Here is a 24,795-nt window from a genome sequence, read left to right as displayed (position 1 = left end):
GCCAGAGCAAGAGGCAGCTAGGCACAACAGGGGCCCAGGCCCCGCAGACAGGGGCCGGTACGTGCCCGTACGTGCGTCAACACGAGGTGCGCGAGGGAGGGCCCCAGCTGCTGCTTCCAGGGGCCGCCTGAGCGGGAGGGGGGGGGGGCAGGAGAGCGGTGGGCAACACAGGGAGAGGAGGGACCTGATGTGCAACAGCAACTGCAGGGGGGCCCCCGCTTCAGTTGGTGGCACCTCCCCAGTGCCCCTGTGCCCTCCCGATGACTCTTAGAGCCTCCCTGACCCTCTGTCGAGAGGGCCAGAGTTGAACACCCGGGAGGGCTTCTCCAGCACAGAAATGATAGCGAGCCGGCCCCCGGAGGAACTGACCCCAAGGGAGCGGTTGGCATCGCCCCTCACAGAGCCCAGACCCCCACCCCTTCTGCAGGGGACCCTCTGAGTGCACTCCCTAGCGGTGGCCTCCCCAGGGGGCCTCCAAGAGCTGAGCCTGAGGAAGGCTTTTTGCCTGCCCTTCCGACCTGCAGGCCCTGGGATGTGGTCAGTCCCTCACCTTGGCTCAGCTTCAGGCCGGAGACCACCCCGAACGGCCCCCATCGTCAGGGCTGGTGGCCAGGAGGCAGGAGGAGGCCTCTGTCCCCCCAGCTACGCTCTTGCCACAGGGGCGCCTCCAGCAGCTGTAGGAACAGAAGAGGCCTCCCCTTTCCCAGTTCGGCCCTGACCGTGAGGATGCGGCCCTCACACTCAGCAGCTGCGGGCTTCAGAACTCCGGGTTTTCACCGGGGTCTGAGCACGCCGCCCCCCTCCCTGACACCTGCACCGGGTCCAAGATCACGCAAATCCCTGCCTGCCCTGCGCCCAGGTTCCTCAGACACCCGCCCGGGGTGAAGGCTGCGGGTGGGACAAACCCCGAGGGGCGGGGAGGGGAAGTGGGATCGCTTGCGGGGACCTCAGGCGAGTCTGGGTCACGCCACGTCTTGGCGGCTTCGGGCGACGGGACAGGCAGGTGCAGTGGGCCTGAGCAGACAGGCTGGCCGGGCCCGCCACGCCGCGTCCCCACGCCCCCAGCCACGCGGAGCCGCGTCTCGTCCCGCCTGCGCACCCCCCCCCCTCCCGCCCCACACCCAGAGCAAGAGGTCCAGGAACCGGAGTTGCGAGCGGGCCCTGGGGGCCGCCACAGCCACCTCCGCGGACCACTAGGCGCTGGGCCTGGCGGCGGGGAGTCTCCGCTCCCAGAGCGGGGAGGGGCGGGGCTTGTAAGCCCCGCCCCTAGTGTAAGCCACGCCTCCAAATCCACAGGATTCCTCCCCTGGGGGCTGCGAAGGGTCCCCGCCAGGGGCTCCTAGTGGGGCGGGGAGATGAGAAGGGTACGGGTGTGGTAAATACCTGGAGCGTTCTATAGCTAAGGATGCGAGCAATAAAAAGTTAACAGTTCAAGCCAATCAGCTGTGAGGTCTCTGCAAAGCCCCGTTGCCCCTGCAACCGCCCACTCCCACCCGTGGAGCCCCTGACCAGGCGAGCCACGCTGACCCAGGGAAAGAAAAATATGCCGTCTAGGTGGGTTTTGCTTTGCTTCCCGCCGGCGCGCGGCTACCTAGGGCTCCAGGCATTTCTTCCAAAACCAGAGCATTCCTTTGTTGTGGTGGATGTTAATAACATTTTTCTCAAGGTAACAGTCGAGAAAATTCACATACCTTACACTGCACCCCATCGGAAGTGTAAGGTTCCGGGGACGCTTGGCTGGCTCAGTCAGTGGAGCGCGCGACTTGATCACGGGGTTGCCGATTCAAGCCCTAGGCTGGGCGCAGAGATTGCTTAAAAATAAAATCTTAAAAACAACAACAAAAAGTGCAAGTTTCCCTGCGTTCACAATATTCGCCAAGTTGCGCATTCCCCGCCCCCCATTCTCCCTTCCCAGCCCATGGCAGCTACTGATTTTACTTTCTGTTTCAATGGATTTGCCTGTTGGCAAAACCAGGGCATTTCTATGAAACTGTAAGGCCCCCCATTGTGGGGAAGGAGGGAAAAGTGGGGTGAAGTCAGGGCCCCACCGGACACGTGGCTTGGGAGCGGGGAGCAGGCAGCCTGAGGCCCCTGTGCAGGAAGGCTGTGTCTGCCCCCGTGTGTGGCGGGAGAGGGAATGCTGGGAGGACAAGGGGCCCTTCAGGGAGAAAGCAGGGGAGGACTGGATGGGGGAGGAAGTGAAAGAGGGGGGGTGGTCCTAGGGCAGCCAGCCTTCAAGTGGCCTGGGCAGGCTGGGTCTGTCCATCTGTGTGGTTCTGCCTCCCACCGCCAAGGGAGCCAACCCTTGTCTGTCTCACATCCAAGTAGTTGAGAAAGTCAGTGTTTCCTGCCAGCCCTCTGATGTAGGTCCTCTTGTCCCCAGGTGCCTACAATGCCCTGCAGGTGTATCTTGACTTTGGAGAAAGCAGCTAGAAAGATAAACCGGGGAGAAGCCTGGAGGCCCAGCAGGGGAGGAGGTGGAAGGAGGGAGGGTGGCGGAGGGCAGGTGGCCTCAGGGTGGGGCCCCATCTATAAAATGCCCAGCCTGCTGGCCTGGCAGGCAGAAAAGCTTGGATTCACCCCAGCAGGCACCAGCCCCTGGGATCCCTCGGACTTTGGTGAGTCCTTCCCCCAGTCTTGGCTGGGACCAGCCCGACCAGCCGCCAGGCCCCCCAGCCCGACGTGTCCCTGGGCCGCCTGCCTCCCTTGCAGAGGGCCCTGGGGCCTGGCTTGAGATGGGAGTGTTCCCAGGGTCTGCTGCCGTCCGTTTGGGGTCCTCATCACCCCCACCTCTCCCGTTATTCTTGCAGACACCTGGGGAGCAGGACCAGCCGGTGCACAATGAACTTGTGGCTCCCGCTGTGCCTGGTGGTGGCAGCCAGCTTTGTGGGCATCTGGTGTCCTGTCCACGCTCAAGGTAACGTCGTGGGCCGTACCTACCCAGCCTCCTGGAGCCCTTCTCTCCCCATCCATCCTCCCTGCCCTCCCTCCCCCATTTGCTCCTCCCCTCCTCCAGAAGCTCCCCAACCCCCACCCATTATGTCTCCACCACTGAATTCTGATGCACAACTCCCGCCCCAGTCATGCAGAAACTCCTGGCATGTGTTTGGGCTCCCTGCGGGTGCAGGCCCCCCAGTCCCTCCTTCCAGAGCCCCTGTGATGCCTCCTCCACCGTCCGTGACCCAAGGCCTCCCTGCCAGGACTCCAGTCAGCCCAGACACTGTGGGGAGCAGAGTATGGCTCCCAGTGGTGGCATGGCCAGTTACTGCCGGGGACACGCTGCAGTGACATGACCCTGCAGAGCCCTGGAGACCAACGGGAGTGGGTCCCCCGTCCCAGCTCCACCCGCCTTGGGCTACCTGTGTTGCTACTCGGTCTTTATGAGCCTCGGTTTCCTCATCTGCAAAGTGGGGCCTCTGGATTCCTGCTGCACAGATAGGACATGAGACTCCAATGGGCTGGTAACTTGCAAAACTCTTGGCCCGGTGCCCGGCAATAACAATGACAACCATACTGTTATTCACGGGGAGTCCCTTCCCACTTCTCCCTGCATCGGGCACCTGAGGATTTGGTGACCAAAGGCCAGTTCTGGGCATACAGTGTCCCCCAGGAGTCCCGCCACTGTTTCCTGCATCCCCATGGGCCCCGGGGGAAGCGGCTGAGCCCAGCAGCTGGCTGAGCAGGGTCCCCGGCTTGGTCCAAACCCCATAGCACCATCCCTACCCCCCACCCTGCCTGCCCCGCCTGCCCTCACTTGGTCTGAGAGGCTCTAGTCCTCTGCTTCCAGCAGACCTTAGCCTTTGCCCAAGATGGGGCTGGGCTTCATTCCCATTGTCCTGCTATCAGAGGCCCATTCCAGAAGCCAGGCCCAGCCCGGGGCCCTTTGGTCCTAGGGGCAGAGTGGCCCCCTGCCTGCCTGGTACGGAAACCCAGGGTCCATCTGACACCACTGCCCCTCGCCCTCTGGGGCCAAGGTTTGGAGATGCAGGGCAGGCTCGAGCCGCCCTCCTCCCCCATCCTTCCCACTGCACTTTGCCAGACCTTGGGTGTGGCTCCTGGAGGTGGGGGGGTCAGCAGACAGATGGGTCCCGGAGGGCCTTGAAGGCCGCTGCACTGTCTCTCGCATCACCTCCACCCGCCCACCCTCCCAGGCCCTGCTGGCACCCTCCTCCAAGACACCACCCCCAGGTCCCTGCCCTTCCCCCTCCCGGCACAGATCGACCTCTGGGTGTCCCCACCAGGCTGGGGGATCCCTGTGACAGCCCTGGGTCCAATTCCCCTCTGTGTTTGTCTACACGTCTGGCACCTTAGTAGGAACCCAAAATGCTTTTGTCAGGCAACGAGTAGACAAACAGAGACCTCCTGGTTTCTGGTCTGGTGACCAAGCGGTCACTCTGACGGGGACAGAAAGGAGGCCCTGGAGATAGCCCTAGGTGGGGAACGGCCAGCCCGGAGCAGGAGCGGGGACATCAGGAGCAGCCGGCCAGCCCATTCATTTTCGAAGGGCCTGGGCTGGGAGCCGTGTCCCCTGGCCCCTCCTCGGGGCGTCTGCCCTCCTCTGCCCCAGAGCCCTCGTGGAAGTCCTCATTCACTCTGATCCCTCATTCGTTTTGTGGTCCTGGGCCCCTCCCAGCCCGGGACCGTGGACCCCCTCCAACTCGTGCCACCGGTCCCCTTATCAGGGGACCAAAGGTGAGCCGGGTGCCTTCCTTATCATCTGGGCTGTCTCTTGGCCTCCGCGGGCCTCGGGAGGGTTGCGGCAGGTGTGTGTGCGCGCGGGCGCGTGTGCGTCGCTGGCCACGCGCATGCGCACAGAGATGTGAGCCTGCGGGTCGCGGCCGCAGGTGTCTCGGAGGACTGTTGCCTAGCCTACCACCGGCTCGAGAGCCTGGACTTTCTGAAGCGCGCCCTGGGGTACCAGCGCCAGGAGGTGAGCGGCAGCTGCAACCTGCCGGCTGTGATGTGAGTGGGGCTGTGGGGCCTGGGAGGCGGGGCGGGGGGCGGGGCCCAGACGCGACTTTGCCCCCGGCTCACACCCCAACCTGGGCACCCTCTCCCCCGCCAGATTCTTCTTGCGGAAACACAGGATGGTGTGCGGCAACCCCCGGGACAAGAGGGTGAAGTACTGGACAGAATTCCTGGATGCGCGGAAGGCAAAGCATCACAGAAGCCGCCTGAGAAACCCGTCCGGGGTTAGCGGGCCCCCCAGAAGCAACAAGACGAAAACTGCCCTCCGGACGACAGCTCATCCAGGTGAGGACTCTGATCATGTGACCATCCCTCCGCGCCCCCCCCCCCCCCACCACTGCTGAGGGATGAGGGCTCTCTAGAGCAGCACAGGCTGGGGGAGGGGACTCAACTCCGGGACCGAGGGGGCTGACTCTGTGGTCAGTCCTGCCGGTTGACACTCGGGTGGCTGTTCATTACCCTAACCCGGCTGTGGGGGGTTCGGCAAGTGCTGAGACGAAGTGTCAGGTGGGCAGGGTCCCCAGCTCCTACTCCAGTCCCCATCACCTGCTGACCTCTCCAATCCCGCCCCCCCCCCCCCCCCCCCCCCGACCCTGCAGATCCGTGAGCCCGAACACCTCCAGGATTAGCCAGCACGAAGGTGGGCCGGACCTCTCCCCGCCACAACTGTCCCCTGAGGCTCCAGGTGCCCCAGCCTGTCATTCAGGCCAGACCTCAGTGCCCGGGCCTGGGCCTGCTCTTGGCTCTGTCCCATGGCTCCTGCCACATCCTGCTCCTCAGGCAGCTGGAAGGAAAGAGCTGACCTTGCTTCAGGCCCCTTGCCTGCTCCAGGAACCAGAGTCAGCCGTAAGCAGCGGGTCTTGTAGTGGATCCTCTGGATTTGTCACCCACCGCAGCCTCTTGCCACCCACCCTGGGCCACGCCTGCCTGTGTCCCTTTGGGTCCTTGCAAAGCTCCCGACCGTCCCGGGACGCTCCTCCCAGACTATGCTTTTCTATGATTTTTAAATAAACGTTATTTAAAACATCCCTGGGGTGGGATGTCATTTCTGTCTCTGTCACATTTCCTTATGGGGTGTGAGTTGCTATCCCAGCCTGTGTTGAATCGCACGTGAATGCCACCCCAGGTTCTGTGCTGAGCCCTCAAGCTGACGGCTCCGGGGGTGGGGGGCATGCTGGCTGCAGGTGAGGGTGTGAGTCCAGCTGGTGACCTTGAGCAAACCGCGCACTCTCTTGGCATCTCTTTCCTCGCCTGTAAAATGGGGGTCACCGTGTTTGTTCCGCGCACACCCTTGGGCTGTAGCGAGCCTGGCTAATGCACGGAGGAGCCCTGTGCCAGCTCTGACAGGGGTCCAGAAACACTCTCGATAAGTCAAGTGGCCCGGAACCCAGCCAAGAATAGAGCCCCGGAGCCAGGCACTAGACTCGAGCCATCCAGCTGTCCCATCCTCGGGCAGCCTCAGTTTCCACCAGGAGAGAGAACATTCCAGATGAAAACCCAGCGCTTCATCTCTAGAGGACAAGAGGCGGTTTGGGGCCAGGGGTCACACCGAGGCCCCGCTAGGCTATGCAGGCGACTCAGGCCAGTTCTACAAACCCTCTAAGCCTTGGTTCCTCCCGCTGTACAATGGGTGATATCGCTGCCTGCCTCGTACAAGCTAGTGGGGACCGAATGCACTACCACCGGGTGCCTGGCTGGCGCAGTCAGAGCGTGGGACTCCTGACCTCCGGGGTTGGGAGTTCCAGCCCCGTGCCGGGTGCAGAGACGACAATAAACAACCGACGCACTACCGTCTACACACACACATCACACACACACACACACCGACCGCGTATCGACGGCCCCCTGGCATCCAGCGAGGCCGTCAGATTAGGTATAGGTGCGGCTCAGCCTGGGACCAGGCAGGATGCGAGCGGGGCAGGGTGACCTGCTACCTGCAACCTGGAGTGACCTTGGCCAAGCGGCCTGCCATCCGTAAGCCTGTTTTCCAATCTGTAAAACGGGCCGAACACAACAGCTTCTATTCCACGGAGTTGCAAGGACAACCGAGCGGGTCAGTAACGGTCCTTAGAACGGTGCCGGGTACGCGGTACGTGGTCAGGGAGCGTGAGCTGCTGGAATCGGCCCCGGTGAAGCCACCCGGGCCCTCGGTGGTTGCCACCGGCAGCCTGGCTTTGTGCCACTCGCAGGTCTGAGGTTCGCAGAACCCGCTGGCAGCCTGGGTGCCGTGTCCCCCACCCCCAGCTGGAAGGTGGCCTTCGCCTGCGTCTCGGCTGCACGCTTTCCCCCCAGAGCCCCGGGTTGAAGCCCATCCTTCCAAAGCTCTGGGGCCTCCTGCTCCCTGACCTGTGAGCCCAGCCCGGCCCCGCGGAGGGCAGAGTCTCGTTACTTCGAGAACACGCCAAAGAGGCCGGCTTAACCCAAAATAACTTTACTGTGGTCTCTGCTTTTGATATAAAAGCATCCTGGAACCCCAGCCCACCCCACCAGGGGCCCGAGCGTGGCGGTGTCACCAACTCTGGCTGGGGCCCCACAGGCTCTTCGGCTCGGAGGGTCGAGCCCCAGGTGCACCCCCAGCTGTCCGTTTCCATGTCCCATCGACCCCCGGGGGGTGAGCCGCGGTGCAGTGCAGAAGTGGAAGCCTGAGGCTGACCGGACTCGGCGAATCACAGGCCCTTCCGTGACCCTGGTTGTTGCAGAAGGAGGGTGCGTGCGCCAGCTTCCAGCCGTCTCTAGGGGAGACTGAGTGTTGGGGTCCCCCTGGGCAGAGGTTGGGTTCGCCTGAGGCCGCAGCACAGCATTTTACTCTTCCTGAGTTCTGGGGCTCCTCCCGGTCAGTGACCCCGTTGCTGGTGGGGTCGGTCCGTCCCAAGCTCTGGAGAGGAGGACGAACGGGGGGCGCCAGGGCGCGCTGAGTCCAGGGCTTCACCAGGGACCCTGGGGGCTCCCTGCGGTGTGCGGTGAGCTCGGTGACCTCAGTTTCCTCCAAATCCCGCCGAACGAGGCAAGGACTGGGCAGGGCCCATGCAGTGAGTCCGGAACGGGGGCTGCGGGAGGGGCCTGGGGTCTGCCAGGAGGTGGGGGGAGGGGGTGTCCTTCCAACTACAGCAGCTGTAGCTGCACCTTCAGCCGCAAGGCCCGGCCCCCTGGTCCCGGCTGCCCCTCCGGCCAGGTGCCCCAGGGCCCTGCCACGCTCACCACCTCCAGCCGGTAGGTTCCAGGCCCGGGCCTCCGACGCCCCAGCTGCAGGGAGCTGAGGCCACGGAGGTGATGCATGCGGAAGAAACCTTGCTCATTGCCACGGGCGATGACATAACGGACCCGTCCCGCCAGGCTCTCCAGCGCTGGCTGCAGCTCCAGGATGTGCTTGGCCTGGCTCAGGCGCGAGAGGTTCAGGCCCAAGGTCAGTGGGGCCTCTGAGTCAAGGCTGGCCAGGCTCACCTGTGGAGAAAGACCAGGCAGAGGACGGTGAGAGGTGGGGAGCGTCGGAACGCAGTGGGTAGGGGACCACGGGGTCACGGCTGAGAGATTTCAGCCAGTCTCTAAACCAGAGGACAACCTGGGGCACTCTCCGCCTTTGACCTCCATCTAGCCCTCCATCACAAGGCCCACCGTCAGCTTGGGCCACAGACAGAGGCGTGACGGCGGAGGCGGCTTCCCCAGGGGAAAGCAAAGACGGACAGATAGGCGGCCACTTGTCCCCACGACGCTGAAGCCGCCACAGTGAGAAACACAAGACCTGGTTGCACCAGAGAGGAGCTGCTTTCCGGTGCCGGGGTGGGGGTGGGGGTTGCTGCACTTCCTGCATCTGGGCTCTTTGAGAGCACCCTGTGTGCTGATGACAAACCCCTCTTTATGTGAACTGCTGTGAGCGCGCTCCTGGTCCTGGCAGCCGGACAGGGCCCTGAATAAGCCAGGGGCCTCAATGGCAGGCTAGCCCAGGCTTGGTGACGTAGCCAGTCCCACAGGAGGTTATCTGTGTTTTCTTCTCCTTGGTGTTGGTTTCGCCTAATTTACATATTGAGGGGTGGGTCCCTTGTTGTGTTAAAGTGAAAGCTATTCCTGTTTCCCTGCCCCTGGGTTCTGGACACTTCCGCCCTTCCCCAGCGTGTTGCGCAGACACGTGCCCTTGCTGACACCTGCTGGCAGTCTGTGAGTATTGCAGGCAAAGCCATGGGGCCGCCCGGCCCTCCTCTGCCCAGATCTGCTGGCGCCCATCCCAGGAGCCCTGACAACCACTCCCCTCACTCTTACAGACACAGGGCCCTACCCCTGCGAAGCTTACAGAAAATATTTGTAACAGTGGGATGACATATAGAGCCACTGTTTTTCCAGGAAAGGGGGGGGGGGAAGAAACAAGAGGGGAAAAGAAGGCAAAGCAATGCACTCATATTTAGTTAATCTGATAGCGAGCGCCCCTCCGACCCAACTTTCCTATCCCTTCATTCTCCTGACCTGGTGGCCACCGTAGGCGCTGCGCCGTGGCCGGTCACGAGGCGGGAGGCCGTTGATCTTGCACTCATAGCAGGCTTCAGATGAAATCAGTTCTTCTTCTCCTGGTGTGTCCCGGGGCCCGGCACTGAAGCCCAGGCCAGAGACGCAGTGCCTGGGCCAGGACAAGGTGGCGGTAGGCCTTCAGGGGCAGGCTGGCAGGATCTCCCCAGCCAGCCCCTCCAGCCCCCACCCTGAGCCTCACTGCCCACGGGCGCAGGTGCTGGTGTGTAAATGTGTGGCTGTGCCTTTGCGCGTGCCCACACAAGGGATGTGCGCTTGTGTGCACGCATCCCTTGGCTGACCTGGGCCTAGGTGCGAACCTGCTCACACCCCAGGATGCTGATGTGTATGTGCACACATGTGCACACTGAGATACGCGAATGCGGAAGGGTCCGCAGGCGTGCTGGCATCCGTGTGAGCCGTGTGCTCAAGTGTATTACAGAGAAGTGTGCATCTACCGGGTGGGTTCACCTGCCATGAAGGTAATTATGCCAGAATCGGGTGTGAGCTTGTGTGCACACCCATACGTGTGCTCAGGGCTCCGTGCACACGTGTGTAAAATGCATGTGAACACGGGCCCACCTGTGTGTATGTGTGTGCGTGCGTGCGTGTGCGCGTGCTCTCGCAGGGTTTGGGAATCTGTGCCCGCCCTACGCAAGCCCCTCACCCTTGCCCAGCCCGGAAGTAGCCTTGGGGACAGCCGCACAGGAAGCCACCGGCGGTGTTGGCGCAGCCGTAGCTACAGGGGCCGCCCTGCGCGGCACACTCGTCTATGTCCCGGCAGTCCCCCGTGGCCTGGTCAAAGTCAAAGCCAGAGGGGCAGACGCAGCGGAAGCCACCCAGCGTGTTGTGGCAGGGGGCACTGCCGCAGGCCGCAGGCGACAGCACACACTCGTTTTTGTCTGTGAGTGGGGAGAGGGGAGAGGAAACGCGGGGGGCAGGGGGTGGCCTCTGCACCCCCAGGCCCCCCGCCCACAGCCCTCCTGATCTCCACCCACTAAGTCCTGCTCCTCCTCCAGAGCCCAGGGTCAAAGTCAACCTCCATCAGGCTCCCCATCAGCCCCGGGACGAGGTCTGCCCCAGCCCTGTAATTCTCCTTCCAAGCGTTTCTTGGAACTTCCCAGAAATCCTAAATGGTGGCATGATCTCGAACGAGGTTTCTTCCCTGGCACTACTGACATCTGGGACCGAGCCATTCTCTGTGGTGGGGGCTGTCCTGTGTACCACACGACATTAAGCAGCATCCCTGGCCCCTACCCACTAGATGCCGGGAGCTCCCACCTCCCAGGCGTGACGAGCAAAATGTATCCCAGACGCTTCAAAACGTCTCCGAGGGGGCGAAATGATTCCCAGTTGAGAACCATGAGCCTAACTCATCCCTCTCCCCACCACTAACTAGACAAGAGGCTGCTACTTGGCCCACTTCTGTATCCACAGGGCCTGACGCAAGACAGACCCCGGACAGCCCACTGCAGAAGGAGTGAGCAAATGAGAAAGCAGAGGGGGAAGCAGGCTGAGAAGGAGAACCGGCAGCAGAGGCGAAGGGGTGTGTGTGTGTGTGTGTGTGTGTGTGTGTGTGGTCCCCAGGGGCCGAATGCCACACAGCAGGGGAAAGATGGAAACTTAGCTGAGGACCCACCATCAGGGGAGGAGGAGGAACCAGAGAGAAGGCACCGTCAATCAGAGAGGCTGAGGGAGGAGAGCGTCTGGGAGGGGCAGGCAGCAGTGCCCAGAGCAGCGGAGGTGGAGGTGCCTGGAGAGAGTGGGCCCAAGGGTAGAGGGCGAAAGCCAGACTGTCCGGAAGGCACAAACGGAGGTGGTAAGGACGAGGCTGTCGTTAGGAGGGCTTGGAGCACAAAGGGAAGTATGCGATGGAGGAGGCTGGGGCACAGGCTAGTCCCCCAAACTGAGGGCCTCGGGAGCAGCTAAGGCAAAGATACAGCACAGCTCCCATCTGCTACTGCCACACCCACGGCAGGCATCACCAATCAATCGCAGAACTCTTTCCTAGTGTTCACAGGTGCTGACTCAGAATCCTTCTCAGCTGGGCCCTCCAGGCCACCACTCCCAAGGAAATGGGCTTGAACCTGGCCGTGCTTTATCTGCAGCCCCCCGACTCCCCAGTCTCCCCAGCAGTGGGGACCTCACTACCTCCCGGGCCGGCCCAGAAGCACTTTAGGTCATTGTGCTTTATCCCAACATCTCGGGTGGGGGCGGTTCCTAGTTGCCTGCTCCCAACAGATCCTGATGGGGGGCCCTTGACACTCACCCACACACTGGCTCCACTGGGAGTGCGGGGTGAAGCCCTGGGGGCAGCCACAGCGGTAGCCCCCCAGCTCGTTCTGACAGCCGTGCCGACAGCGATGGGGCCCGTCACATTCATCCACGTCTGCGAGACAGAGACCGGGTGGCAGGGCTCGCCCGGTGGCCCTGGGGACCACAGCCCAGGCCCAGAGCCCTCCCAAATCCCAGCTCTACCTTCGCAGCCATGGCCTGAGCTGTCCAGGGTGAAGCCTCGGTGGCACTCACAGCTGAAGCTGCCCGGGGTGTTGAGGCAGTGCCCCCGGGGGCCACACGGGCCAGGCTGGGCCAAGCACTCGTCGGTGTCTGCAGAGGACAGGGAACGGGCAGGACAGCCTAGCGGTTAGGGGATTCACGGCCAGCACCACAATGCTGGGCCTACCCAGCTCCCGGGCAAGTCACTGGCCCTCTCCGTGCCTCAGTCTCCCCTTCTGTGAAATGAGATCCATAGCGGTCCCACATCACAGAACTGCCTTGAACGTTTGAGATGAAGCACGTATACGACTTCCTTTGAATCTTGTCTGCGGCACCTCAAAGCTGTGTGGCCCGGGGTGGCTGACTTACCCCCTGTGGGCCTGTCTCCCCAGCTGTAGCACAGAGATGGTAACACCTCCCTCACCGCGGTTTTGGGAGATTAATCCAGTCACACACAGGGCTCGGGACAGTGCTCAGCACGGGACTCAGGGATGAACAAAACCCCTTTTCCTGGGGGTAACAGTGCACTCTGTCCTCGCGGACACCGGACCATCATGACACGTCAGCCAGGATTATGGACTGAAAGTGGCTGTCCCCCCTCCACTCCAGATTCGTATGTTGAAGCCCTAACCCCACAGAGTGATGGTGTTTGCAGGTGGGGCCTCCGGCAGGGGCTTCAGTTTAGATGAGGCCGTGAGGGTGGGGTCCTGAGGACGGGGTTAGCGCCCTTGTAAGCAGAGACACCAGAGAGCTTGCTCTCCCTGCCATGGGAGCACACCTCGAGAAGGCAGCCATCTGCCAGCCGGAGGAGAGCCCTTACCAGAAACCCACCAGGCCGGCACCCTGGCCTTGGACTTCCAATCTCCAGAACCGCGTGCAACAAGTGTCTGTCGTTCAAGCTGCCCAGTCTGTGGTGTTTTGTGCCATCAGTGCGAGCAGAGACGGGCTGGTTACCAGACAGTGTGGCTACCGTGCTAATGGCCCATGCTGGGAGTTTAGGGAGTGAACAGTGCATCTCCAGGGTGGGGCGGGGGGAACCCTCGTTTTGGCTCTCTAGGGAATGAAGATTGACACCAGACGCCTCCCTTTGGGGACCTGGGATCTCTCTCGGGTATGAGAGACGCTGGGGACCTGGGCTCCTCAGCCAGAGTGGCTCCTGTATCTGCTGCTGGTGTCATCCGTCATGCCTGAGCCGTCCTTTGAGGGGCCACAGAGACTAGCCCTGGATTCCTGCTAGGATTTCACCAGAGAGAGGTCTCTGGCACGACTATGGTCTCTTTCCTTTGCATCCACAAAGCAGGCCAAGGGTCAGGGGGGCATACTGTGGTCATATAAGTTTGATCTTCTAGTTTAATCATAAGCAAACAGAGGCCCTGAGACCCAAATCTGGCCCACTGCCTGCTTATCGTAAACAAATTTTATTGGCACACAGCTATGCCCATTCATTTATGACATGTTGTCTATGACTGCTTTTGGCCTAAAATGGCAAGGCTATTTTTTTTAATGTTTATTTATTTATTTTTGGGAGAGAGAGAAAGAGAGAGAGAGAGAGTGAGTGCAAGCTGGGGAGGGGCAGAGGGAGAGGGGGGGGGGAGAGAGAGAGAGAGAGAGAGAGAGAGAGAGAATCTGAAGCAGGCTCCAGGCTCTGAGCTGTCAGCACAGAGCCTGACACAGGGTTCAAACTCACAAATCGTGAGATCATGATCTGTGCCAAAGTCGGTTGCTTAACTGACTGAGCCACCCAGGCGCCCCAACCTTAGAGCTTTTTACAGAAAAAATTTGCAGACCCTTGATCTAGTTAGCCTCAGACCACCCACCAGGAGTATAGGCTACACAGATGTGAACCGTGAATGATCTGGAGCCGTCGATCCCTGGTAACTACGCAGTGGGGAGCCTGGCTGAGAATTTCAACTCTGTTCCAGAGAGAGAAGTCCCACGGGAGCTTGCTGGGTGTCTGCACTGGCACACGGGCCCGCATGTGTACGTGCAAACAGCTACAAACTCATACAGATGCCACATTAAACGTGCTCATCTTAGGAAGCAGGGAAGATAACTTGAATGTGCAGAAAAAGAGAAACGCATCTTGTTTCAAGGCTTGGAAGGCTCTTCCCCAGACGGGCACGTGACTCCCTCCTTCACCTCCGTCAGCTCTTTGTACAAAAGTCCCTTTGGATGTGGCTTCTCCTGATCCCTAGTGGAAAACTTGCCGCCTTCCTGATCTCCTTACTCTGCTTCACTTTATCTTTCTCTCATGCCATGCATCACTTTCCAACAGGCTATGGTGTTAGCTTACTGTTTGTTTGTTTTTAAATTTTTTTAAATGTTTATTTGTTTTTTAGAGACAGAGAGAAACAGAGCAGGAGCAGGGGAGGGGCAGAGAGAGAGGAAGACACAGAATCCGGAGCAGGCTCCAGGCTCTGGGCTGTCGGCACAGAGCCCGACGCGGGGCTCGAACCCACGAACCTCGAGATCATGACCTGAGCCGATGTCAGGCATTTAACTGACTGAGCCACCGAGGCGCGCCTTTGCTGTTTGTGTCTATTTGGAGTCCCTATTAGCAGGGACAGTCCATGGCGGCAGCAAGCTTGCCTCCTGTGTTCATTGCTGCACCTTCAGGGTTTAGAACAGGGCGAGGCAAACAGTTCCTATAGAGGGACAGCTAGGAGGTACGTGTGACTTTGTGGCAACGACTTGGCTCTGACTCTGTTATTTTAGCGAAACGGCGACTACAGACCCTATGCAAATAAATGGGCGTGGCTGTGTGCCGACCAAACTTTGTCAACAGAAGCAAGTCAGGGGCTGGGCAGGCCTGACCTGAGGGTTGGAGTCCAAAGACCTCCGGGCCAGAGCACAGCCTGGTCCACCGTAGGTCTCAGTAGGTGTGGGCTGAGTGGACTAGTGGGAGCCTGAATGGGGCCACCCACGGCTGGGCTTGGCCCCCAGGGGAGGTCTGGTTCTCCCAGGCCACGAGACACTAAAAAGCGATGGGAGTGACAGTTGCCCCTGCAACTCTGGCTTCGGAACCAACTTCCGCTCTGGACCCCGTGAGACCGTAGGAGAGAGACCCATCAGGGACCGGTGAGGGGCAAAGGTGAGCGTCCTGGGCTGAGGTCAGAGGGACTCCTCCTCCCAGGTCCCTAGGGCAAGGAAGGAGACCGAAGTCCTAGGCATTGGCAGGATGTGGGCACCAACAGAGCAGGGGCTTTGTTCTGACCCCCTCTGTGTCCCCGCCGTCTGGCACACACGGGGGGCTTGCCGCTTATTTGGAGAACAGGTGAGCGAAGGCCAGCGTCACGTGCCAGGGGCTGGGAGGGGTGAGAGGACTCACCGAGGCAGGCCTGGTGGCGCTGGGTGAAGCCGGGGGGACAGTGGCAGGTGAAGGAGCCGACGGTGTTGATACAGAAGAACTGGCAGTTGTGGTTCCTGGAGGAGCACTCGTCCAGGTCTGCAGCACAGACGTCCCCGCGGGCTCAGGGCAGGGCCCCCCCGGGGGCCGGGGGCTTCCCGGGGGAAAGAGCCGGGGGTGAGCGGCCGGGGATGTGCCCGGGGCATCCCCGGGGGGTCGGGGACGAAGCCCCACAGGGCCTGGGGGGGGGGACATCACCTCTGCAGGTCCTGCCGTCCTTCTCCAGCAGGTAGCCTCGGGGGCAGGTGCACAGGAAGCTGCCCTCGGTGTTTTTGCAGAGGAAGGTACACGGCGGGGGCGCCTGGCCACACTCGTCTACATCTAGACGGTTGGCAGCATGTGGGGTGGGGGGGGGGGTTGGTGTCAGACAGATGTCCCCCCCGGGGGGTCAGGGGCTGGGGTCTCCACTCAGGTCCTGCTGAGGCCTCCTTCCCAGGCCCGAACCAATCAGAATCTATGGGCTTATACAAGGAATGGATGCTTTTTCTGTAAAAAGCCAGAGATTAAACATGTTTGTCCTTGCAGGCCACATGGTTCCGGTTCCAACTACTCAGCTCTGCCTCTGTGGCAGGAAAGCAGCCACAGAGGGAGAGGAAACCAAATAGCTATGGCTGCCAATAAAACTTTATTAACAAAAACAAGCAGAGGGCCGGACTAGGCCCTTGAGCTGGAGGGAGTTTGCTGACCCCTGACTTCGATGAACACCTGCTACGCGACGAAACCGAAAATCTTAGGATGCACGAAGTAACAGGAGGAAAGTTGCCCAAATGAGGTCGGGGCTGGGGGCGGGACTGGGGATGCTCTGCTTCCCGGGTTCGGCCGGAAGCGCAGGCCAGGTGCTGTGCAGAGGGAGCGGGGCCGGGCCAGGCCAGGGGATGGGGGCGGGAGGCTCACCCAGGCAGGCTGTGGCGGCAGCATCCGGCGCGTACCCAGCCTGGCAGCGACAGCGGAAGGAGCCGAGGCTGTTGATGCACTCGCCGTGAGGGCAGAGGTCAGCGAGCATGCGGCACTCGTCCACATCTGGGGACAAGCAGGGCTCAGCTGCGCTGGCTGCCTCGGGTCCCTGGGGCACACCTCCACCCTTCTGGCCGGCAGCCCTCTCCCCCGGGCCGAGGCCAGCCTCTACTTGCCCCGCCCGACCCCAGGGACCCCTCCCCGAGGCTGTGAGTCCCGCCCCGGACTCACTAATTCACTCCATTCACTACACCCCGAGAGCACCTGGCAGGGGGAACATGCCCTCCCGCAGCCTCACTGCAACACCTCAGGGCACACGCACACAAATGCGGAAGCACAGGCAGAGGTACACACACACTGCACGCCAGTCACAGGCCGACACTCCTGCAGAATCACAGGGACACACGTTCCGCGGCTCCTCTGTCTCCCCCGCCCCCCCCCCCCAGACACACCCTCGTCAGACCTGGGGGTCACCGCTGCTCGCTTGGGGTGACCTGTCCCACCCTCGCTGACACGCTGGATGAGACACACTCGTGGACGCAGTCACTCACACTCGCTCGCACACCTACCCGCCCCCGTGGAACTCGCTGGAATCCAAAGCACACGGACCCACCTTCCGGCACATGCTCCTCATGCGGCCGGCACGCACAACACACACACCAGTGAATGCACACCGGTCTGCACCCTTTTTCACACACTCCCCGATGAGCCCGCAGAGAACAAAGAACACACACACATCGGCTCACACACCTGTTCACCCGCTCGCCCGAGTTCATGCACGTGCACAGCCACGAACGGGGTCCGGTTCGCACTGGCTCGCACACCCCAGCCCCCTCTGGGACACAGACACGACCGAGAACAAATGCCCCACCCACCTTGGCCTTCGGCGGTGTAGCCTGAGCCGTGGGGGCACAGGGTCCCGTGGGCAGAGGTGCCAGGCAGGGGACAGAGCTCGCAGCCGGGCCCCCAGCCCCGGCCGCCCCCACAACAGCACTGGGCCCTAGTGACGGCCTCACCGCTGCTCGAGCGAGCCTGGCACGTGGCCTGCAGCACCTCGGAGAAGCAGGGCCCCCGCCGGACGTCTGCAGAGAACGGGGCAGGCGGGTGGGTGGCAGGCACCTGCCGTCCAGGGCCCCCTTCCCCCCGGGGTCCGGCGGCACCGAGAGTCTAGCAAGGGCTCCCAGGTGCCTCCGACACAGCTGTGCGTGGGCGCAGGGCGCAATCTTCCAGACCGCTGTCACCTAGCACTGTCAGATGACCTCCGGGGGCCGAGGCCGAGGCAGAAGCTGCAGACCCGTAGGGTCAAGAGACGCCTGTGGCCGCGGACAGCACGGACGGCCAAGGGCAGCACGGGGGCCAGGGAACACTAGGGAGGAGGTGTGAGTGGCAGTGGGCCGGACAGACAGACAGCGGGGACAGAGCAGATGGAGGACATCCAGGGAAGTGGACAGGACAGGCTGGAGCCTGGACTGGGTGAGGAAGAGGAGGCTGGTGGGGACTCGAGGGGGCTGGCCTGCGGCTCCAGGCCGAGGCAGGGGCATGGCTGAGATGGGGTGGGGGCGGGGGTTGGCCTGGGAGAGCTGTACCCGTCGTGCGTGGCCACACTCACCGTGGCACTCAGTGCCAGCGGGGCTGGGCTGGAAGCCCTTGTCGCAGTCACACTGGAAGCTGCCCGCGGTGTTGACGCAGCGGCCGTTGGCACACAGGCGGGGCTGCGCGTGGCATTCGTCCTCATCTGGGGCGGGAGGGATGAGGCCGGTGGGGAGGCCGGAGCCCCGCAAGCCAGCCTCCCCTCACCCTGCACGCTCCCTTCCCGCCACATTCTCCTGCTTTGACTCGTCTCCCCCGGGGGGGCCCTGCACCCCCAAGCGCACCCATACCTGTGCAGCCCTCCCCGGAGCCAGGCTGAGGCCGCAGGCCTGGGGGGCAGACGCAGGCGAAGGTGCCGATGAGGTTCTTGCACAGCATGCCCCGCTCGTGACAGTCCTGCTGACCGTCCGCACACTCGTCCACATCTGCGGATGACCAGGGAGAGTGGGGGCCAAGGTCAGGCGCCCCGTGGCCTGGCCGCAGGCCGTGGGGACCCAGGTCCCATTTCCCTCTGTGCCCTTGGGTACCGAAAGTATGAAGCTGAGGGGTCGGGACTGTCCCAACACCTGCGTCCCCCTGCCCACGTCAGGGTCAGTGAATCCGTCCGGCCTTAAACATGGTCCCTGGAGTGCTAACCCTGAGACAGCCCTGGAGGGACCAAGTCCCAGCGCAGAGTTTCTCAGCTTCGACACTAAGGACATCTGGGACCAGAGACTTCCTCGTGGTGGAAGGTCTTTCTGTGTGCTGTAGCATATTCAGCAGTATCCTTGGCTACTCGATGTCTGCAGCAGCCCCCACACCCAGCTGTCACAATGAAAACTGTCTCCAGGGGTGCCCGGGGGGCTCAGCTGGTTCAGCATCTGACTCTTGATTTCGGCTCAGGTCCTAATCTCATGGTTCGCGGGTTCGAGCCCCTCCTTGGGCTCCAAGCTGATGGCACCGACCCTGTTTGGGATTCTCTCTCTCCCTCTCTCTCTGCCCCGCCCCTGCTCTCTCTCTCAAAAGAAATAAATAAACGTTTTTTAAAAACCTGTCAGGGAGCGCCTCACGGCTCAGTCGGTTGAGCATCCAACTTTGGTTCAAGTCATGATCTCTGTGAGTTTGAGCCCCGCCTTGTGCTCTGTGCTGACAGCTCAGAGCCCGGAGCCTGCTTCAGATTCTGTCTCTCCTTCTCTCTCTCTCTCTGCCCCTCCCCTGCTCATGCTCTGTCTCTCTCTCTCTCTCTCAAAGATAAATAAAACATTAAAAAAACCACAAAACTGTTGGGGAGCCTGGGTGGCTCAGCCGGCTAAGTGTCTGACTTTGTCTCAAGTCATGAGCTCACAGTCGGTGAATCCGAGCCCTGCGTCAGGCTCACTGCTGACAGCACAGAGCCAGCTTCAGATCCTCTATCCCCCTCTCTCTGCCCCTCCCCTGCTCATGTTCTCTTAAAAATAAATAAAAACATGAAAAATAAAGGTCTTCAGGCATCACCACCACACGTCCCCTGGGAGACACAGTAAGAGCCCTCACGGTCCTACTCAGCTCAGGGCGAGCCCAGCAGCCACTGCAGAGGCCACCAGAACCACTGGCCTGCTAAGACTGGAGACCCCATTTTCATGACGACAGAAGCACCACTCACAGAAGAGCACCCACCGCACCTCACTGCCTCAGTGCTGCCCTCACTCCATTTCTTGGTGCTCCCCCTTGGGCACAGGCTCGCATTTCCCTGTCTTCTCCAGGATCGAGGTATGGGGAGCCCGGGGCCCCGCCCGCCTCTCCTGCACATCCTACCTCTGCACATGGCCCCGTCCTCCCTCAGGGCGTAGCCGGCCGGGCAGGTGCACACGTAGGAGCCCTCAGTGTTGCGGCAGCGGAAGGCACAGAGCAGGGGGTTCAGGGAGCACTCGTCGATGTCTGGGGAGGCCAGGGGAGGGGCGGGCTGGGCAGGGTCTGCCTGTGGGATCCACACCCCCGCCCTCAGGCCAGCCACCGATGCCCCCCATCACACAGCCCAGAGGCAGGCAGGCTCGTACCCTCGCAGGTCACCATGGGGCCGGGCTCAAAGCCGTCGGCGCAGGCACATTCGAAGCCTCCGATGACGTTAGCGCAGGTGCCTTTGCCACAGGGGTGCCCGACGGCGCACTCATCTACGTCTGGGGTAGGGGGGAAGGGAGCCGTCAGGACCCGCAGAGGGCCTCCCGCCCTCGCTATCTCCACATTATCCTGTCCGCACCCCCTGAGTGCCACCGACCACACGGGCCTGATCTGGCGCAACTCCGGGCTGCACGCGGGATGCGCGTGCTCAGTGGGTTGGCCTGAGTGGGCAACGGACCTCTGCCCTGTCTGCTCCGCTCCTTCCTCCCGGGCGCGTGGGCAGGCTGATCACTCACCCACACAGCGGATGCCTGTGAAGTCCAGGCTGTAGCCAAAGGGACACTCGCAGCGGAAGGACCCATCGGTGTTGACGCAGAGGCCGTTAGTGCAGACGCCGGGGTTCTCCGCGCACTCATTCACGTCTGCGGGAGGCGGGGGTGCCAGACACGGCATTGGTCACGCCCCGGCCACACTCGGGGGTCTCTTCCTCCCCTCCAGGCCGGTGCGGTCCGGGCCACCCACTGGGCAAGGAGGGAGCCTGAGACTTGGGAACGGGGGACAGACAGAGTCCAGACAGGGCTAGGCGGCTGCCAGGGGCCTTTGGCCCGTGGGCGAGGGGCTCACCTTCCCGAGAGTCATCCGGGCCTGGGACCGCCCCGTGGCCGAAGGGGCAGAGCTCCTGAAAGGCAGCTGGACACCAAGAAGGGAAGGGGGTGAGGGTCGGGGGCTGCTGCGGCCCCTAGAGCCCCCCCCGAGCGTGTGTAGGAAACCAAACAGATGTGGGCCAGCAGGCGGAATCTAAGGGGAGACAGACAGGGCAGGAAGCTCACCGCTGCCCTCCTGAGGACACAGCTCACAGGGGTAGTTCCAGCCCTCGCCAGGCTTCTGGCTGCAGCAGCACCGGGCCTTGGTGGTGTTGAAAGCTTTGGGCACAGAGCACTTCCCGGCCTCAAAGTGAGTGAAGCAGAAACTCTGCCGCGTGTCTGTGGGGTGACCCCCCCCCCCACCCAGGGAAACATTAGAAAGGTCATCGGTAGTGCCCTGATCATCACCCCGGTCCCAGAGAATGGGGGCCCAGACCCTACCAAGTGGCCAATCAGAACCCCCCCTATTGTGGTGATTGGCTCCGAGATGGACATGTGACCTACACTGGGCCAATGAGGGCCAGCCCTGGGGCTTCCACTGGACCCCTGGGAATCCCTTCCAGTGACACCCCACATCCACAGCTGTGCCAAGGGGAGCACACTCAGCCAGTTATTCGTGGCTCAGAAAGCCCCTTCCTGGAGAGGCGAAGCAACTGATTCCAGAGAGCCAGAGGACCTGGGACATGAGACCCCCAATCATCATCGTGGACCCCCCTCATCAGCCCTGGACTCCCATCAGCCTGAGAAGTCCTCAAGGGCTGGCTGGGGTCTGAACAACAAACACTGATTGGGTTGCCCTGCCCTCTGCTTTGCTGCCCCTAACCAGGGAGAGACGATGCTGGCTCGGATTGGTTGAGGCTAGCCCACACACTGGACAAGGCTGGCCTACTGAGCTGAGGCCAGCCCACGGAGGGCAACCGCAGCCACTACAGGACAACCAAAGCCCAGGAGACCAGGTTAGCCCAGACTGGACCAGGATAGCCCTCCGTGCAAGTGACTTGTCTGGCGCAGAGGCTGTTTGGACTAAAAAAACCCCACCAATGCCGGGAAGCACCTCTGCCTGGGCAGAGCTCCTGGAGATCCATGCAGGAAACTGCAGCCCCCTTTTCGGGGTGGCCCCACTCTTCCCGCCCTACCTTCCACCTCTTCTCAAAGGGAGAACCACAGACTCACCAAAGCAACGGTGCCTGTTGTCAGAAAGGACGAAGCCAGGTGGGCACAGGCACTGGAAACTCCCAGGGCTGTTGGTGCAGGTGCCAAAGAGGCAGAGGTTGGGTCCTTCCAAGCACTCGTCGATGTCTGGGGGGGCAGGGACACAAGCTAGGTGGAGTGCAGGCAGGACCTCTGCCAGGGTAGGACAGCCTCAGCTGTCGGGGGAGGAGGGGGCGGACAGAGTGGCAGCCCAGCCCGGGAGGGTCCGAGAACTGACAGACACGGGCCAGGGGCCCTCGGGATGCAGTGAGCCAGAGCACCAGCTGGGCTGTGTTGGGGGCGGGGGAGGAGTCTTTCCTAGAAGGTATCTCCGGGACAGGGGTCATGGTCAGGAAAAGTTCATCTTTAGAGACTGACCGTGTACAAAGCTAACCAGGATCAGATAAACCTAGCTTATGCTGGATGAGGTTAGCTCATACTGTACTTAGGGGAGACCAGAGAGAATAGATCAGAAGAGAGGGTCCAGACTGATCTAGGTTAGCCCACCTGCCTAGGCCAGACTGGTCCAGAGTAGCCGACTCGGTACAAAGTCACCCAGACAGGGACTTACACCAGGGGGAACTCGGGCCAGACTGGTCCCTGACCACCACCCACCAAGAGTGAGGAGTTCTCCGGGCCCTGCAAGCCCACACCCACGCCCATTTTGTAGGATCCATGAAGAAGAAGCCTCTGGGCCCCAGAGAGAGACCCTGAGCCGAGCATCCGAAATAATCCTCGTAACAGAAGTTGTGTACACAGCTGTGTTGGGTGCTGTGCTAAGGACGCCTCCACCCTCACCAAGACCCCAGCTGGCATTCCCATTTCACAGATGGGGAAACAGAGGCCCAGAGAGACACTCACCGACACAGCGGTCATTCTGCACCTGGAAGCCAGGGGGACAGATGCAGCGGAAGGAGCCCTCGAGGTTCTGGCAAGTGCCTGGCAGGCAGGTTCCCGCGAGGCTGAAACACTCATTGGTGTCTGGGGAGAGGGAGGCGAGGGGTCCCAGCACCAGCCTGTGACAGGGGTTCACCTGGGACTGGGACCAGCACCTGTAGTCACCGCATGATGACCAAGGGCCCCAGAACGAGTCTTCCTGGGTCCAGGGGAAGAGTTGAGACTCAGGAAAAAAGAGACAGCCTGGGAAGGATATTCTGGGTCCTAAAGTGGGGGTTATAGGTGAAGCTATGTGGTGTCCAAGGGAAGGAGCAAGGCCTCTAATCTTAAGCCACTTACAGACCCCCTTCATGATTTCTGTGTAATCCATGTAGCACCTTGACTATTCTTTATTTCAGAAAACTTAGGGTTTTTAAAAAAATTTTTTTTAAGTTTATTTATTTTTGAGAGAGAGAGAGAGAGAGAGAGAGAGAGACAGACCAAGTGTGAGTAGGGGAGGGTCAGAGAGAGAGGGAGACACAGAATCCGAAGCAGGTTCCAGGCTCTCTGAGCTGTCAGCACAGAGCTGGACACAGGGCTTGAACTCATGAGCTGTGAGATCATGACCTGAGCTGAAGTTGGATGCTCAACTGACCGAGCCACCCAGGCGCCCCATAAACTTAGGGCTTTTTAAAAGCATTTTTTAAGTTTACTTATTTTGACAGAGAGACAGAGAGTGTGTCCAGGGGAGGAGCAGAGAGGGACAGAAAGAATCCCAAGCAGGCTCCGTGCTTTCAGTGCAGAGCCCCACACGGGACTCGAACTCATGAATTGAGAGATTGTGACCTGAGCCGAAACCAAGAATCGGACGCTTAACCAACTGAGCCACACAGGTGCCTTGAAAACTCAGGTTTTTAAGACAGCCTTACCCTAAACCACAAATCCTGGGAAAACATGGATGTGATGTGCTAGTTGTATTTCCTTTTATACCTTAAAATAAGTGCATGATTATGAAATGAAACCGTCATCACTTGGAAGTATGAACTGCAGGTCAACTTGGAGCAGGGGCTGGTGGAGATGACTCCCCACTCCAAGGCGAGACTCACCTATGCAGTTCTTCCCGTCGGCCGTGAGCTCGAAGCCATCCTGGCAGAGGCAGTGGAAGGAGCCAGCTGTGTTGAGACACTGGCCAAATCGGCACACCTGCCCCACCAGGGTGGTGCATTCATCCATGTCTGCAGAGGGGATATGGGCGGATGGGGTCACCCATAGTCCTGGGGCTCTGAGCCTCCCTTGCACTCTGTCCACAATGAAGTTAAGTTGATGGCAGGGACTTCAATTTATCATGTATTCATGTGCTAGGCTCTGTATATCCAACTACCCAATGAGGCAGATAGCAGTATTTTCTAGTATAAGCACTTAAAGCTATGAATTTGCCTCTGGGCACTCCATTAGCTGAACTCCACAAATTGTGTTGTGTTTTCATTTTCGTTTAAGTCAAAAATATTTTCTGACTTCCCTTATGATTGCTTCTTCGATCTCTGGATTCTTTAGGAATATACTGTTTAATTTCCAAATATTTGGAGATTTTTCGGGATGTCTTTCTGTGACTGGTTTCTAGTTTACTTCCCTTACATTCTGAGGACCTACTTTGTGTGACTAAAAGTCTTTTTAATTTTCTAAGGTTTGTTTTATGGCCCAGAATATGGGTTTTCCTGGTAAATGTCCAGGTGCACTTGAGAAGGATGTGTGTTCTGGAATGTTCTATAAATACTGACCAGGTCTAGGTGATTGACAGTGTTATTCAGATCTTCTTTATCCTTACTTATTTTCTATTTGTCCCCTCTCCTACTGAGGGTAAGTGTTGAAGTCTCCAACCGTAACTGTGGGTTTATCTTTTTTTTTCCAGCTCTGTCATTTTTTACTTTGTATGTTTTGAAGCTCTGTTGTTAGATGCATATGTATTTATGGTTGTTATGTCTTCTCAAGGAATTGGTCTCTTTATATGATATCTTTTTCCATCTCTGCTAACATTTCTTGTTATTACTGTCTGCTTGGTCTAACATTAACATAAGTAGGTACTACTATTAATCTCCTTTT

The 24,795-nt window shown here is 60.4% G+C and overlaps 2 protein-coding genes across 2 annotated transcripts in view; one reads left to right on the top strand and one right to left on the bottom strand.

Moving 5' to 3' along the window:
• The first annotated feature begins 2,551 nt into the window (after positions 1 to 2,551).
• CCL25 (C-C motif chemokine ligand 25) lies at positions 2,552 to 5,994 on the top strand. Its single transcript, XM_043586443.1, has 5 exons — positions 2,552 to 2,618; positions 2,811 to 2,917; positions 4,845 to 4,962; positions 5,066 to 5,253; positions 5,568 to 5,994. Exons 2-5 carry the CDS (start codon positions 2,842 to 2,844, stop codon positions 5,573 to 5,575), a joined length of 390 nt encoding a protein of 129 aa, XP_043442378.1. The 5' UTR covers positions 2,552 to 2,618; positions 2,811 to 2,841; the 3' UTR covers positions 5,576 to 5,994.
• A 1,389-nt stretch (positions 5,995 to 7,383) lies between these two features.
• FBN3 (fibrillin 3) overlaps positions 7,384 to 24,795 on the bottom strand; it is a 59,748-nt gene continuing 42,336 nt past the window's right edge. Inside the window, exons 46-65 of the mRNA XM_043586441.1 lie at positions 23,802 to 23,930; positions 22,681 to 22,800; positions 21,802 to 21,927; positions 20,815 to 20,967; positions 20,609 to 20,674; positions 20,281 to 20,406; positions 19,924 to 20,043; positions 19,682 to 19,804; positions 18,199 to 18,333; positions 17,928 to 18,053; positions 17,194 to 17,400; positions 16,259 to 16,384; positions 15,563 to 15,685; positions 15,287 to 15,403; positions 11,941 to 12,069; positions 11,732 to 11,851; positions 10,130 to 10,364; positions 9,424 to 9,574; positions 8,167 to 8,409; positions 7,384 to 7,843 (exon numbers count right to left, since the gene is read on the bottom strand). Of these exons, the coding sequence (XP_043442376.1) occupies positions 7,478 to 7,843; positions 8,167 to 8,409; positions 9,424 to 9,574; positions 10,130 to 10,364; positions 11,732 to 11,851; positions 11,941 to 12,069; positions 15,287 to 15,403; positions 15,563 to 15,685; positions 16,259 to 16,384; positions 17,194 to 17,400; positions 17,928 to 18,053; positions 18,199 to 18,333; positions 19,682 to 19,804; positions 19,924 to 20,043; positions 20,281 to 20,406; positions 20,609 to 20,674; positions 20,815 to 20,967; positions 21,802 to 21,927; positions 22,681 to 22,800; positions 23,802 to 23,930 (3,041 nt within the window). The 3' untranslated portion in view covers positions 7,384 to 7,477. The remainder of the gene's footprint in view (positions 7,844 to 8,166; positions 8,410 to 9,423; positions 9,575 to 10,129; positions 10,365 to 11,731; positions 11,852 to 11,940; positions 12,070 to 15,286; positions 15,404 to 15,562; positions 15,686 to 16,258; positions 16,385 to 17,193; positions 17,401 to 17,927; positions 18,054 to 18,198; positions 18,334 to 19,681; positions 19,805 to 19,923; positions 20,044 to 20,280; positions 20,407 to 20,608; positions 20,675 to 20,814; positions 20,968 to 21,801; positions 21,928 to 22,680; positions 22,801 to 23,801; positions 23,931 to 24,795) is intronic.

Source organism: Prionailurus bengalensis, chromosome A2 (assembly GCF_016509475.1).
Source record: "Prionailurus bengalensis isolate Pbe53 chromosome A2, Fcat_Pben_1.1_paternal_pri, whole genome shotgun sequence".
NCBI classification, from domain to species: domain Eukaryota; kingdom Metazoa; phylum Chordata; class Mammalia; order Carnivora; family Felidae; genus Prionailurus; species Prionailurus bengalensis.
The sequence above is the reverse complement of the archived record's forward strand: the minus strand, read 5'-3'. Positions and strand labels throughout refer to the sequence as shown.

Coding starts and splice junctions, on each gene's coding strand:
- CCL25 (XM_043586443.1), top strand. CDS start 2,842: ATGAACTTGTGGCTCCCGCTGTGCCTGGTGGTGGCAGCCAGCTTTGTG. Junction 2,918..4,844: donor GTGTCCTGTCCACGCTCAAG/GTAACGTCGTGG, acceptor TCGCGGCCGCAG/GTGTCTCGGAGGACTGTTGC. Junction 4,963..5,065: donor TGCAACCTGCCGGCTGTGAT/GTGAGTGGGGCT, acceptor CTCCCCCGCCAG/ATTCTTCTTGCGGAAACACA.